The 13,956-nt window shown below is 35.4% G+C and overlaps 2 protein-coding genes and 1 pseudogene across 6 annotated transcripts in view; 2 read left to right on the forward strand and 1 right to left on the reverse strand.

Annotated features, from left to right (window-relative positions):
• Positions 1 to 4,035, forward strand: part of LOC126697064 (BEACH domain-containing protein C2) — an 83,388-nt gene extending 79,353 nt beyond the window's left edge. For all 5 annotated transcript variants that reach the window (XM_050393888.1, XM_050393891.1, XM_050393887.1 and 2 more), the window contains exons 30-32: positions 1,049 to 1,839; positions 2,302 to 2,424; positions 3,456 to 4,035. In XM_050393888.1, coding sequence (XP_050249845.1) covers positions 1,049 to 1,839; positions 2,302 to 2,424; positions 3,456 to 3,533 — 992 coding nt within the window. In that variant the 3' untranslated portion in view covers positions 3,534 to 4,035. The remainder of the gene's footprint in view (positions 1 to 1,048; positions 1,840 to 2,301; positions 2,425 to 3,455) is intronic.
• Positions 4,036 to 6,889: 2,854 nt separating this feature from the next.
• On the forward strand, positions 6,890 to 9,442 carry LOC126697069 (uncharacterized). Its single transcript, XM_050393898.1, has 5 exons — positions 6,890 to 7,173; positions 7,279 to 7,310; positions 8,484 to 8,716; positions 8,927 to 9,056; positions 9,151 to 9,442. The coding sequence occupies exons 1-5, from the start codon at positions 7,011 to 7,013 to the stop codon at positions 9,283 to 9,285; spliced, it is 693 nt and encodes a 230-aa protein (XP_050249855.1). The 5' UTR covers positions 6,890 to 7,010; the 3' UTR covers positions 9,286 to 9,442.
• A 1,492-nt stretch (positions 9,443 to 10,934) lies between these two features.
• On the reverse strand, positions 10,935 to 13,627 carry LOC126696498 (cytochrome P450 704C1-like; annotated as a pseudogene).
• Positions 13,628 to 13,956: the final 329 nt, after the last annotated feature.

Consider the following 13,956-nt stretch of genomic DNA (forward strand, 5'->3'; position numbering starts at 1 on the left):
GTATCCGAGAAACCTGCAGGTGCTAAATTGTTCAGCCATCTCTGTCGAAATGTCTTGGCTAATAGGTGCACAGTACATGCATGCATTAAACTAGTAATAAATTTGGAATTTGATGTTTAAAGGCAGTAGACCCTTAGAAAATTCTGAGCTGCATTTGAGGAGAACCAAATAATGGAACTGGAAGAAAAAGAATGGAAAGCTAATTTGGTACTTGTTTCTGAATACATCAATTTTGGGGGTTTTAACTTTATCACTGGTGACCTTTTTATTTTTGGATTTTCTATTTATTCAATTTCAAATTCATCTAAATCTCATATTACATTAGGATGTTTGACATATTTTTTAATCAATGGTAACAGTGCATTTTCCATTAAATTTTATGTGTGTTTGCTCTATCTATTAGTTTGATTTCTGATAAGGAATTCGGAAATGCCTATAAGAGAGAATGAAAATTTTGGAATCCACATACCTGAACCCTGAATAACTCTCTCTCTCTCTCTCTCTCTTTTCTTTTTTTTTCTTTGCCCATTAATTTTCACACTGAAGGAAGACTAACGTTAGAAATGTGTAGGTGTGTCTGTGTGACATTTCTGCTTAGTTTGATTCCCTAGAAGATAGTTGAAAAGACAAAGGAAACAATGTAGAATTTTGAATTGGCATAATCTATTTCTATCACTTGTGTTTTCATTTTCTTTGCCATTCTGGTGTTCCTGGAAACCTGGTGGAGCCTAATGAGAGCAGCATGTATAGCCTAGGAAATGTTAGTTAGTCCTTTCCAATGTCATGTTAATGTTACTTTTGTCTTTTATTACTTGGATTTGTTGGACTTAATCCTCCCCTGGGCCCTACGGAAGGTTATTAACTTACAATATATTGTTGTTATTTGCACTATGGTTGTTTGAATTTTCTACATATGTCTCTAGTGTGAACTCTTTTTCCACTGCTGCATGTTAAAATTCAGCCTGCATTGAATTTGATGACTGAGATAAGTATTTGCTATTGCACTTCTAGATTAACTTTGTCTTGTACCTTTTCTGCTGGTAACTAGGTGGACACTTGGATAATAGTATCAAGCTAATATCATCTGATGGTGCAAAAACCTTAGAAACAGCCCATGGGCACTGTGCTCCAGTTACTTGTCTTGGTCTTTCACCTGATAGCAACTACCTGGTGACGGGATCCAGGGACACGACGGTATTACTTTGGAGAATACATAGGGCATTTACTTCTCGCTCAACCAGCATATTAGAGCCTTCCACTGGAACAGGGGCACCGACTTCAACCAGCAGTACTACTCCATCAAACGTATTAGCAGACAAAAGCAGGAGGTGTCGTATTGAAGGTCCCCTACATGTTCTTCGGGGTCACCACCAGGAAATACTCTGTTGTTGTGTCAACTCAGATCTGGGAGTTGTGGTTTCATGCTCCACTTATTCAGATATTCTCTTGCATTCTATAAGAAGGGGTCGCCTGATAAGAAGGCTTTCTGGTGTGGAGGCCCATGCTGTCTGTCTCTCATCTCAGGGGGTTGTAATGGCCTGGAATAAATCACAACAAACTCTCAGTACCTTCTCTCTTAATGGGGTTTTGATTGCCAGAGCACAACTTCCTTTCCATTGTAGCATCAGTTGCTTGGAAATTTCTTTGGACGGGGAGAGTGCTTTGATTGGAATGAATTCATGTTTGGAAAATGATATGACTGCCAATAATAGATGGGATCTGAAGTTACAGAAGCCAGGGACTGAAAATCTTGATTTGGAATCAGATGAAACTGGGAAAAGCAACAGATTGGATCTTCCATCGCCTTCAATTGGCTTCCTGGATCTGCATACTCTTAAGGTAGGAGGCATGGTACATATGAGATTGGTACAACAATCCATCATATTTATTCTCCTTATATTAGTGGTGTTAACCACAAATTACTTGAAATCTGGTACGTTGAGGTGCTGGAGTGTGTTTTGGTGTTTAAAGCGCATTGTTAAGATACAGGAACTTGGCTAAATTGTTAAGCACTCTTGTCTTTTCTCCTTCCATGCCATGCCCTGGGTCTGAATAAGTTTTTGTAAAACTTAGCATTCCTATAATATCAATGAGACAGAACAGAACATGATGATAGGAATTTCATTTTATCTATTCTTTTTTTTTCTTTGCCTCTTGTGCATGTCTTACGAATGGCATTTAACATGGATATTTTTCATTTTGATGTCTTAGATTTTGCTCACAAATTACTTGCTTGGTGTCATAACTCATGAGTAAGTTGGCTCATGCCCTACTAACAGGCAATAATACCTAATCCTGCAGTTATTTCATATACTGGAGCTTGGTGAAGGGCAAGATATTACAGCTCTGGCTCTAAACAAGGATAACACGAATCTCTTGGTGTCAACTGCAGATAAACGGTTGATAATATTCACAGATCCAGCTGTAAGTTAAATGTTATGTTATTCTTTGTATTTAATGTTGTCATTGCTTACTCCATGGCAGAGCAATATGCTACTATTTGAGCTGGGGAATCTTCTTTGACTCCTTTTAGCACTGTTTAATGGGATAACCATGCTCAAATGTTTTGTTAAATGATCTTTTTTCATGTGATTAACTGAAGAACATATGATGCTCAACAAAAGAAGAAAAAAAAACAAAAACAAAAAACTGAAGAATCTATGAAGGACATTGCTAACAACCAGCAAATGCTTTCAATCTATTCTGGGGACTGAGGGTGGTTGTCTGCAGTGAACTGCAGTTGATTAGATGAATTAGTCGTATTCGAGGCGACTACCCTCCTAGAGATAAAGGAAGAAGGAATATTTGGGTTAAATTCTGCTTGCCTCATTTTATTCATCTTGATGCTTAAATACACTGAACTGGAATTCAAATTAACAAGATAACTCCTAATCTTATCAGCTAGAGTTCTATCACAAGATAGACTCCATCCTAAGTCCTAACAACTTAATTCAATTATCAATCAAATTCAAATACACATTATCCTAACACAACTGAATTAATGATAGCTACTACGTGAGGCAATATCTTGATCCCAATAACTTAGCCACTGTCTGACTCAGCAACTCCTTCCAACTCCATGTGTCCATGGGTCATAACATTTTCCCACTTAAGCAAAAGAACAAATTGATTCCGTTTGAGACTTTCAATTACATGAGCTCCTTCATCTTTATAATGGAATACAATAGATATTTAAAAGAAAAAGAAATTTCCTCAACCTTTTAGTTTTTATTTAATGTTCTAATTGTTGTTATTGTCCATCAATTTATTTTGTTACTTTGATGTAAGCAAAATTGTTTAATTAAAATAAACTTTTTGTTTTATGAAACAGTATTTTAAGAACAGAATAGATTTTCTTTACCCTGCAAAAAGAAAAAAGGAAATAAGTAGCAATCACTGTAAATGCATATTCTAAATTGAAATGTTGTCACGCTGTTGCTGCCTTTTGCTTGCAGTTGAGTTTGAAAGTGGTGGATCACATGCTCAAGCTTGGTTGGGAAGGTGATGGGCTCAGACCCCTCATAAAGTCGTAGTTTTAGACCTTCAATATTTGTTTTACTGGATACGGAACACAAAAGACATGGATACCATTATTATACCACCAGGACAGATATACTACAAGAGCCTGTTGGCTGCCTTGTTCAAAATCAAAGTCAATTTCGTTCAACGCCGTCTGTGTGGGTGTAACATAAGTATTAGTCTAGCAGAGCAATCCTATGTATATCTATAGAGTGCGTTGTTGTTAGATGTATTCAGGCATTTTGTTTTTTAAAGGAAACAAAAATTGAGTTGTAAGTATGCTGTCATTGAGGTTGAAGATCTTTAGGGTCTGAGGTTAGGCTGTTCATTTTTGTCAATCAAAAATTTTTGTTATAGAAAATTAAATGAAAGTACAGTATATACATTCCTGTATTCTTTTTGGATAGAGACTACCGTGAATTGCTTTCTCCGGTAGCTCAATAGACCCATATATCTCAAGTCAAACAGAATTGAATCATGGTAAATAGAATTGAGGTATTGAAGGCTGCCCCATCATGAAGCTGCCTGATGTTTCATCTAATCATTAATACAAATAAATATGTAAATAAGATTTTGTGGTAATTATTAAACATTTAATTTCATGGTAATTTTACTGGATTCCTGAGACTTCGGCCAACATTCAGGCCTAAATTTTATTCCAATGTGTACAAAAATATTGTCATGTTCTTTTATTTTTGGGTAAATTGCAAACTGTATTTTTAAAGTTTTGAGATGTTTGGATTTTACACCTTAAAATTTTAGAATTTGGATTTTACTTATTGAAGTTATATTTCATTTGTATGAGCAGCCCTTTTGTCCATATTTTCTATTAAGTGTCATAAGTTTGTCATGCTTGTTTATTTTGTCCAATAAAATGATGTTATGTTATTTTTATTTTAATTATTAAAAATTTTATAGGCTAAAAAAATTGTAACATTGCTTTATAGAATGAATTAAACATCTGTGGTAAGCTTATGTGGCATTTATCGAAAAATATAAATAGAAGGGTTGCCAATGCAAATGGAATATAACTTTAGGGGGTAAAATCCAAAATTTAAAACTTTTTAAAATTCAAATTTCTCAGAACTTTAAGGTGTAGTTTGAAATTTAACCTTTATTTTTTTGAGAAACAAATTGTCCCATGTTCTAAACCAAAGAAATCTATATTACTGCATCTTGTTATAACCGTTGGTGTTAGTGGATGTTACTTCTTTCCATGTTTTTCTTTCTATACTGTTTTTATGTCAATTGGACTTTAGTTTTTCTCTCTCCCTATCCTATCTTTCTTGGATCTTATATTACCTTCCATTATGTAAGCCCATTATATGTTCAGGACTGCCATTGGTAAATGACTGACTTAATTCTTATATTTTGGAGCCATAGAAGACTATCAGGTGTTTTCAGGGGATATTTTGAACTCAAGTTTTAGAAACTTGAGATGCTAGTTTGCTACATAGTTTTGAAATATAACAACTAACTAAAATATTTCAAAAATAATGTTAAATGAAAAAGAAAATTCGGTGTTTTCATAAGGAGATTGGTATTTGTTGTGTCCCATCTTTGAGTGTGATGACGTTGAATTTGTCCTAGTCATGAAATTTGACCACTGCCCAACGGCCCTATATGATCACTTGATTGAAGAGATCCAGTTGATGGCCTCACTAGTCCTGTTCTAATGTTAATGTTGGATAAGAAAAGAGAGAGCTACCCTCTTGTTTTGTTGCCGTGGTTAAGCAATGACTCTGCATTACGTGGGTTTTCTAAAATTTCTAATGAGACCACCCACATTTTCTTAAAATTTCTCATGAGACCACCCTCTGAGCATTACGTGGGTTTTCACACATTGCTGTGGACATTCCTCTCATTCCACCTCAGGCTAAATTTTTGTTCATTTCAAGTCATTCCAGGTTATTTCGATTAATTTTGTTTTGGTTATCCTTTTTTTTTTTTTTTTTTTTTTTGAGATAAAAGGTAGAAATTTATTTGATAAAATATGCGAACAATAAATAAGAACCCTGAAAAATAAAACAGGGGAACCGGAACCTCTGACCCTCTGCTAATAGCAAAACAATTATGCAGGAAAACAAACTATTTCTGCATAGAGCACAACATTACATCAGAACATTACATAGACAAATAGGGATATTTAACCCTCAGCTAACAGCAGAACAATAATGCAGAAAACAACTTCTGCAGAATTCAAAAACAATACTTAGAAACCTATAAAACAAGCAGAGGAGTTGGACAACTATTACAACATTACTAGACCTATACTGCAGAAGCAAAAAATAATGTTATATTATTTTGATTTGATTTTTATTATTTTATTGGTGATGAGTATATATTAGTGTTAAATGTTCATTTAAATATTTGTTTATAATCTTCAAACTATGAGCTAGATTTGATTGGAATCGAAACATTTTGTTTTAATAGACAAATTGGAAACCTAAACATGAACAAATGGAATTAACAACATTGGTCTCATATGAGTCCCACGTGTATGTGTATATTTTAAGAGACTATGTCTCATGAGTTACAAGGGGAGAAATCTGCAAAATAACACCAAAATGTTAACAATTTCGTTAGTTAGCATTGTTTCCAAACTATTTAGGAAACTAATATCTCGAGTCTCTTAGACTCAAGTTCATTGTAGCAAATCGAGTGTTGAAAACTCGAGTTCATTGTAGCAAATCGAGTGATAAAGACTCAAGTTGATGTGGAAATCAAGTCTCTAATACTCGAGTTCCCTCAAACCCAAATATTCCATCGGAGACAGACCAACCTAGAAAACATAGAAGCCGCTCTGGTGCCATGATCATCAAACCCAAGCTAAGATTGTCAAATTCAAGCAGCTTCGATGTCAAGATTGTCAAACCCAATGCCGAGATCGTGATTTTTGGGTTTGGGTTTGGGTTTTTGCTTCGATTTCGAGATCATTATTTTAAGGGTTTGGGGTTTAGGTTTGGGTTTTTGCTTTGCTTTCAAGGTCATTATTTTAAGGGAAGAACCATCTTGAGTTTTGGGGGCTTGGAAGAAGAGAGTGGAACGGCAATGGAGAAAAGAAAAGAAAAATGAAGATGGAGAGAAGAAAAAGAAGGAAGGAAGAAGAAAAAGCAGGAACTCGAGTTCCATGTGGACTTTAGTTTTAACTCGAGTTTCTTAAACTCGAGTTGCTATAGTAACTCGAGATGCTAGTTTTCTAAATAATAAAATTGCTAACTAACAAAATTGTTAGCAAAATTGTATTATTTTGAAAAAAATATATAGTTACAAGGTAATTCTTTTTTTACATGGGAATTACCACTTTTCCCATCGCTGGCAATCTACCGCAAGAACAATTGTGGCAAAAAAAAATTTGGAACTTTTTAGGTCGTAATTTTCGACCAATCAAATGAAAAACTGAAGCGAGAAAGAAAGAAAGCAAAGCAGGAAAAGTAGTAGGGTTGCTAGCTATTCGCAACTCGCTAAACAACATATCATATTATTCAGAGATGGGAAGGAAAGGACAGAAAAGAAGAGAGAAAAACTACGCAGCCGCACATGGAGGCCACAGCCGCCTCCCTCCGCCGCCCGTCCTCTCCCAAATCGACGCTGTCCCTTCCAAACTCCGCAAGCTCATGTCCCTCACTTCCTCTCTCTCCCCCAAACCCCAAGGTTCCCTCTCTCTCTCTCTCTCTCTCTCTCTCTCTCGCACTTCCTGTCTATATGCCTATATATAGGTTTTTGTATCTTTCTCAGATGGCTTTGTGTTTGTTTCAGAGTCTGCTGCAAAGGATGGTCAAGCCAATAGAGTAAGTTTCTTCTAATTTTTGTTTTCTCTCTTCCATAACTAATCCCAAGTTTCAATTATTCTTATTCTTATTAATTGGAATTCTATAGCGCTCACTTCTTTTCTGCCCAATCCATGATCATTGTAGTTTTTTTTTTTGCTAATTTGTAGTGATTTGTTGATATTGGGGCTGTGCTTTATTGCTTTTTTCTGCTCCCATTAAATGTGTTTTAATAATGAATTTTGAGATTTAAAAAAAAAAAAAAAAATTCTTGAGATTGAATATGTAGAATGATATATAAGGTGCTAAGCATTGAGGATGAAACTGAGTTGCATTTTTTTATTAGATACTCTGTTTTTCATTGGCTGAATCACGAATTCATGCTTCCAATGGCAATGATAGTTGTAGAATGTAAACTTGTATTAGGGTATTGGGTATCGTCAAGTCGTTAGATTTATGATTAGGTTCTGTTTAGAAAACATGGGTGTGATACTTCCCTTTAAAGTTAAATCCTTTTTGGGAACTTTATTAATCCTTGAAAGCTTCATTGCTTATGCAAGAATTTGACAATCCACTATGAATAGTGAGTTTTTGATGATTGACTATCTATTTTGATTGGTATACACATACACACATACACATCCAGTGGGTCTTGAACCCATGACCTCATCTTCCATCCCATTATTATGAGAGGAGGAAGTGCCAGCTGAGCTATAGCTAATTGGCTGATGACTGTCTATCTTTTATAATTGAAAACTTAATAGAAAAATTACAATTGAGCTTGGTTTAAAAGTAGTTCAGTTTGACGTTTTACTTTTAATTTTTATTGGATGCTGACACTAGGGGTGCACAGCGTGATAAGCTAACAACTATTTATTTTTATTATGTTACAACTCTTGCAAACATAATCAATTTCTTCTGCTCTCCCCCTCCCTTTTTTTGGCCTCTTGTTCTTGTTAATTTTTCTCCATGGGGAAATAAATTTTACGAGACACATGCTTGAGTTTTTATTGTAACAATCAATGGGTGATTGACTTGATCTTTTCTTTTTTAAATTTTTTATGGGGACCCCATTATTCATGCCCTAAGCCCCTAGTAGTTTTCCTGACAACTCTGATTCTTCTTATCAAGCTTTTAGTTCTTCAGAAAAAAATCAGATTTTGTGCTGATTAGTTATGTCTGATAAATTTACAGAAATCCCGTCCAAAGGATAGAGCTGACTTAAGAACTAGTGCGATGGATGATGGAGGTAATGATGAGCATTTGAAGACATCTGAGGATACAGATGATGGTGATGATATTGTGCAAAACAGCACAAGTGAAAAGAAAAAGAAAAAAAGAAAGAGAAAGCAGGTTAATGACCTTCGATTTGAAACACCTATGGAGAACTCAGATACTCGTCTTAAAAGACGGGAGCGCAAGAAAAAGTAAGCAATTCAAATCGTACTTTATTATTTTTTCTTTTTTAACTAGTTTGATATTAAAAAACCACATTATGCCAATTATCTTTTTGCGGTGTGTAATTTTACATGGTTCTGGCAAAAGCAAATAGAGTAAAAATTTCCAGAACTTCTTACTCAGCTCAGGCATGCTGCCTTTGCTTAACAGATATGTAAGTAAACCTTAATTTTATACAGGTACCTGGAAGAAAAGAAGAAGAAACATAAAAAGGCCAAGACAGGGGAGGAGCTGGACTTTCCTGGGCGTGAGAAGATAAAATTTGGAGAAGTGGTTGAAGCTCCACCAAAGTTGACTTCAGTTCCTAAGGTATTATCATATATTTTTGTTTTATTATATAACAGATAAATATGATCTCCCATTGACAAGAAATCTCATTTTTTTAACTGATATTATCATGAAGGCATTCAAGAATGCCCAAAATGCTTCGCAAGAGAGGATTCGGTTGCAAACTATCGAGGCATATAGGAGCCGCAAGGGATGGGCTTCAAGGCCAGGGATTCAACTTCCTTCTCCAGTGACTACACCAGCACTTTAGTAGGTTTCAAATGATGCATGCCCATGTTCCTATAATCCATGTCTTTTATGTTTGCATGACATTTAGGTGTGTATTTATTGTTGAGGACTTGAGGGCTCGTGCTCTCACAAATTTTGTTATGAATGGAAATGAAGAAAGGTGGTGGATCATTTTCTCTTGTATTATTGTGGAATCTAGTCTAATTATGTATACTGAAAAGTGAAAACTAACCCCATGTCACAACATTATATATATATAATTTTTTTTTTGGGTCTAAAGATTAATGAAAACGTCATTTTAGTATTTTTTTACCTCTCTAAGTATCAGTCATATCTTTTATATTATGTGGATAAACTTTCCAAGAGTGCTTGGAAAGCTTAGGTTTCATGCTGTCTTCCACCATTCTAGGAGGCTGAAAGACTTGTAATAAAGACTCGGCAAAAGTTTGGTCTCATCATATAACCTAAGGTAATTTTTGTTTTTGTTTTTGTTTTTGATTTTTTAAAATTTTACTATCTTGTATTTTATTATTTGATCTTACTTATATAATTGAAATATATTCTTTAAGTTACATATAATTATTTATTAAATTTTGCATCCCCCAAACATAATACTAATTAATTTTTGTTTTCTCTAACAACGATGCTTCTGCAGTACTCATGAAAAAAAAAAATAAGGATGCATCTGTGGTTTTTGATGGAGGAATTAAGGAAAGTTTTATTTAGTGTGATTCTAGCACTAAGGGAGTTTTTAAACGGTGCATGTGGTCATTAATTTTTTGAACCAATTCTGTCATCTGATGTAATACAAGGGGTGATAAAAAAAACTCTTTTGCTTAAATCCAGTCATTTGCTCATACATAGGATTCAGTTCATGATTTTATGCTTGGCTTGTAATCCAACATGTTACAAATTTCATTGAGATATCAAAAGAATGCTTGGCTCGCTACGTGAATGGCCTAATCTCCTCCTATAGACACAAGAAGTATGACAAAATGAAGTACTTTTATCTAATAATGGCAGTGATTAGATGTTACATTTACATACGAGTATTATCTTTTCCAGTTCTCAGTGTGCCATGTATGGCGTGGAGCAGTGACTTGCCTTCTAATATCTCCAAGTGATTAGTCCCTTGCTTGTTCTTACTAGTTACCTTGTTTGGGTCTTCCTAGTTCGGCCTAAGCAATCCCTTGTAGCATGACTGAACTTCCTTAACACCAAGTCTCCTATCTATAACTTCCTTGGGTTTACCTTGGCGTTGTAGCATCCTATTATCCTTATCCAACAGGGTGCATGGCTACTCACTCCCTCTTCTCCTCAAGTAAGCCCAAGCTCTCCCTAAGCTTGGTTGAGTTCCCAGTTAGGGCGAGTTTTTACTAATTCTTAGAGAATTGTTGATTTTTATATTTATTGTGCACTCATCTTTTGGGCATACATTTGAGAAGACATTGTAATTGTTTTTATAAGAGTGAATATATGGTTGGAGTTGGTCTCGTAGTTCTTCCTTTCAAGAAGAAAGGGTTTCTATGTAAATATTGGTGTTCTTGTGTGTGATTAATTTATCTTTTTATTGGTTTGAGATATTGGCCTAGCAATTTTAGCTAGAATATTTAAAAAATTTTAGTAAAAATATTTGTTGATTTAAAAAAAAAAAAACTGCATGTGGCCCAACAGATTTTTCACTTTCTAACGAGTTGAAAGCCCGTATTATTATCCAACTTAGGGATAATGCAGGCTGGTTTTTTGCCACATGAAGACTTATACAGTGAAAACCAACTGAGCATCTGTTTCCTTTGTGAGTAATACTAAGTTAACTTCCATGTTTCCAGAAGACACGAATATGGAGGCCTCCATCAATGTGAAGATTAAGCATTGTCCTGTAATCAACAGCTTTCTTATCATCGCTTAATTTGAACACGTAACAGCCTAACAGGACTGTGGAGAAGATCTTCATCTGCGGAGAAGATCTTCATCTGCCAATAAGCAAATTCCTTTCCTAGACATATTCTCGGGCCACCCTGTTAACCAGCACCATGAGAGACTTGGTTTAGTACCACTAGTCATCTTTTTAATATTGAACTGAACTTGAATTGAAGGTCACACCCTAGACATGTTATGTTACTATACTTGCACTCTGATGTGCATTATGTTGCTTCACAGTAAGTCAAGCAATGGCCAGAAGAGCTAGTAGTGAGCTTGCGCTTGAAGCATGATTCATGAGTTTGAAATTTTACAGAAAAAACATCTACTAACCTGGAATGCAGTAAACTTGAAAGGGCTTTCTTGCCGGAATAAACCATACTCATCAAGCCACCTCTCTGGTTTGAATTCTTCTGCATCATTACCCCAAATGAATCTCATCCTGCCCATTGCATACGGTTGGTAAGCCACCATATCTCCTTTCCTCACGCTAAAACCATCAGGCAGAGTATCATCAGAAAAGCAGATCTTTGCATCCTGTATCCAAAGGGGGCAGATAACGTAAAAGGCATGGACCATAGTTAATATTATGGTTAGATTAAATTCACTATTTCCTAACAACTTAAACTTTTGGAATAATTAATAATTTATTATGGTATCAAAGTAGGTGATCCAAAGTTTGAACCTCGTCTCCACTCCACCATCTGTTTAAAAATTTTAAGAATTTAAATAATTATGTCACATTATTCGGGAATTGTTATGCATAGCTTGGTATTTCATTTCACTATTTGGATGCCAAAAATTTTCAGATTTGAAGAAATTTGTCTGTCCTTTCTGTTAAACTAACCAACATGGGTTTCCAAGGAGAAAATTCGTCACGTGCTGATACATATGGTCAATTTTTTCCTTACCACTGGAAGTGGGGGGTAAAGTCTGATAGTTTCAGTTATAGCTGCATGGAGATACTGCATCTTTCCTAGAGTTTCCTCATTCATGCTGGCTGCAAACTCAGCAAAATTATCTATTTCACTCATTTTGGTTGCATCTTTCACTTCCTGTGCAACCATATCTTGCAAGCTAGGATGCCTGCAGAGCATGTAAATGAGACAGGAAAGTGTTGTTGCTGTTGAGTCTTTGCCAGCAGATATGAAGTTAAGAATAATATCTCTCAAATATTTTGTACTGGTCTCGCTTACTTGCAGAAACCTTGACAAAATGTCTTCTTTCTTCATCTGCACAGATAAATAAATTGACAAACTAAGATCAAGGCTTTACCCAACTGATATTGAGGTATGGTGTGATTCACTTAGAGCTGAATCGTTTTCTGAATCATGCATACGCTGAACCTTAATATGGATTAGCTTATATACAAAATTGTCAACTACTTCGATATTTTTCTTTAGTGCTGCTTCTGATCCAATAATTAGAAACCTCTTCATTTGCCAAAAGATATCAACATATTGCCAAAGGATCAGTGCACTAGAATCATCAAAAGATTTGCCGAAATTGTTGCATTCTTCACTTGAAGCACACATGCTATCTAGCTCTACTCCAAATGCAACTTTAAAAATTGAATCTAGAGTTGATTTCATAAAGAGATCCTGCAGTCATTATATGGTTGGAACTCAGATGGGATCATCGGATTCATATGCAAATCTTGAGTGTAGCATACTCACCTGAATATCCATTATCTGGTTGGAGTTAGCAATCTCATACAATATATGAGCAAGTTTTGCCACATTCTTTTATGCTGCTGTAGTTCCTCAATATCTTTGTGGAGAACTCATAACTTGATACCTTCCTCTGTTGGCGCCACTTATTGCCATCAACTGTGAAAATTCCATCACCTAACAAATCCTTCAGAATGCTGTTATGGTAACAATTCTGCACAAAGTTTCAGAAAATGTTTAATATTATATACCTTCCTTTATCATCTACTGGAGATGCCATAATTTTTTAGGTAATAGGCTGAACTAGCGAGCTTCAACCAGCTCGGGATGCCAGTGCTAACGTTAGTAATTGATAATCCAGCTACCAAATATGTAATGTGATAAGCGGCATTGTCTTTCTATATCTGTACGTAGATAAATACACCGTCTTATCTTTCAAATAATTTTATTTCTGTCAGCAAGTCATGCATTTTGTGAATCAAGTTATACCTTGCCATAATTGTTGAAATTTGTTTTAAGTATATACTCAACATTTGCTGGGTCAGTCGTATAGATCTCATTCCTAAAAGGGCTGAGCAGCCTGTAGGTCTTATACTTCCAAGCAAGATCAGTCATATAGTGCTGCAACCTATTGAAATTCAGAAGCTGGTTAAATATGGTGCCACCAATAGGATGATACTTCTTCCCATGCTTTTGCTGCAATTTCCTGGAGAAAATAAAGATTAAGAGAAGAGGTAGGATTATAGCTAACATGGGATCGGAAAGAAAATCCATGCACACTGTATTGGATAACAAATAAGAGTTGTTCATGAGTTTTATAGAACAATTGGTGTCGGTGCTTGCATTGGACTACCCCGGCTGGAGAGATTCAATGACAGGATGGGAGAAAAAAAATTCCAAAAATGCTGTTGGCATTCCGATTTGATTCCAAAATGACTACTTTCTTCTGTCTTCAAAGAGGACAGAAGAAAGTATATAACGCGCCAATTAAGTCAGTGGTATGATTCACTCTATGCACTTTTTCATATGTTTAAATCATCCTCTTCCCGAAAGACAAGTTTTCCTCCGAACTGGGTTAGAAGAATCTCATTGAGACCATTACA

The sequence above is a fragment of the Quercus robur genome, chromosome 8 (genome assembly GCF_932294415.1).
Source record: "Quercus robur chromosome 8, dhQueRobu3.1, whole genome shotgun sequence".
NCBI classification, from domain to species: Eukaryota; Viridiplantae; Streptophyta; class Magnoliopsida; order Fagales; family Fagaceae; genus Quercus; species Quercus robur.

Bases quoted from the DNA above. Each gene is read 5' to 3' on its own strand.
- LOC126697069 (XM_050393898.1), top strand. From the start codon at position 7,011: ATGGGAAGGAAAGGACAGAAAAGAAGAGAGAAAAACTACGCAGCCGCA. The intron at 8,717-8,926 runs GTAAGCAATTCA...AATTTTATACAG, and splicing joins AGACGGGAGCGCAAGAAAAA to GTACCTGGAAGAAAAGAAGA. The intron at 9,057-9,150 runs GTATTATCATAT...ATTATCATGAAG, and splicing joins AGTTGACTTCAGTTCCTAAG to GCATTCAAGAATGCCCAAAA.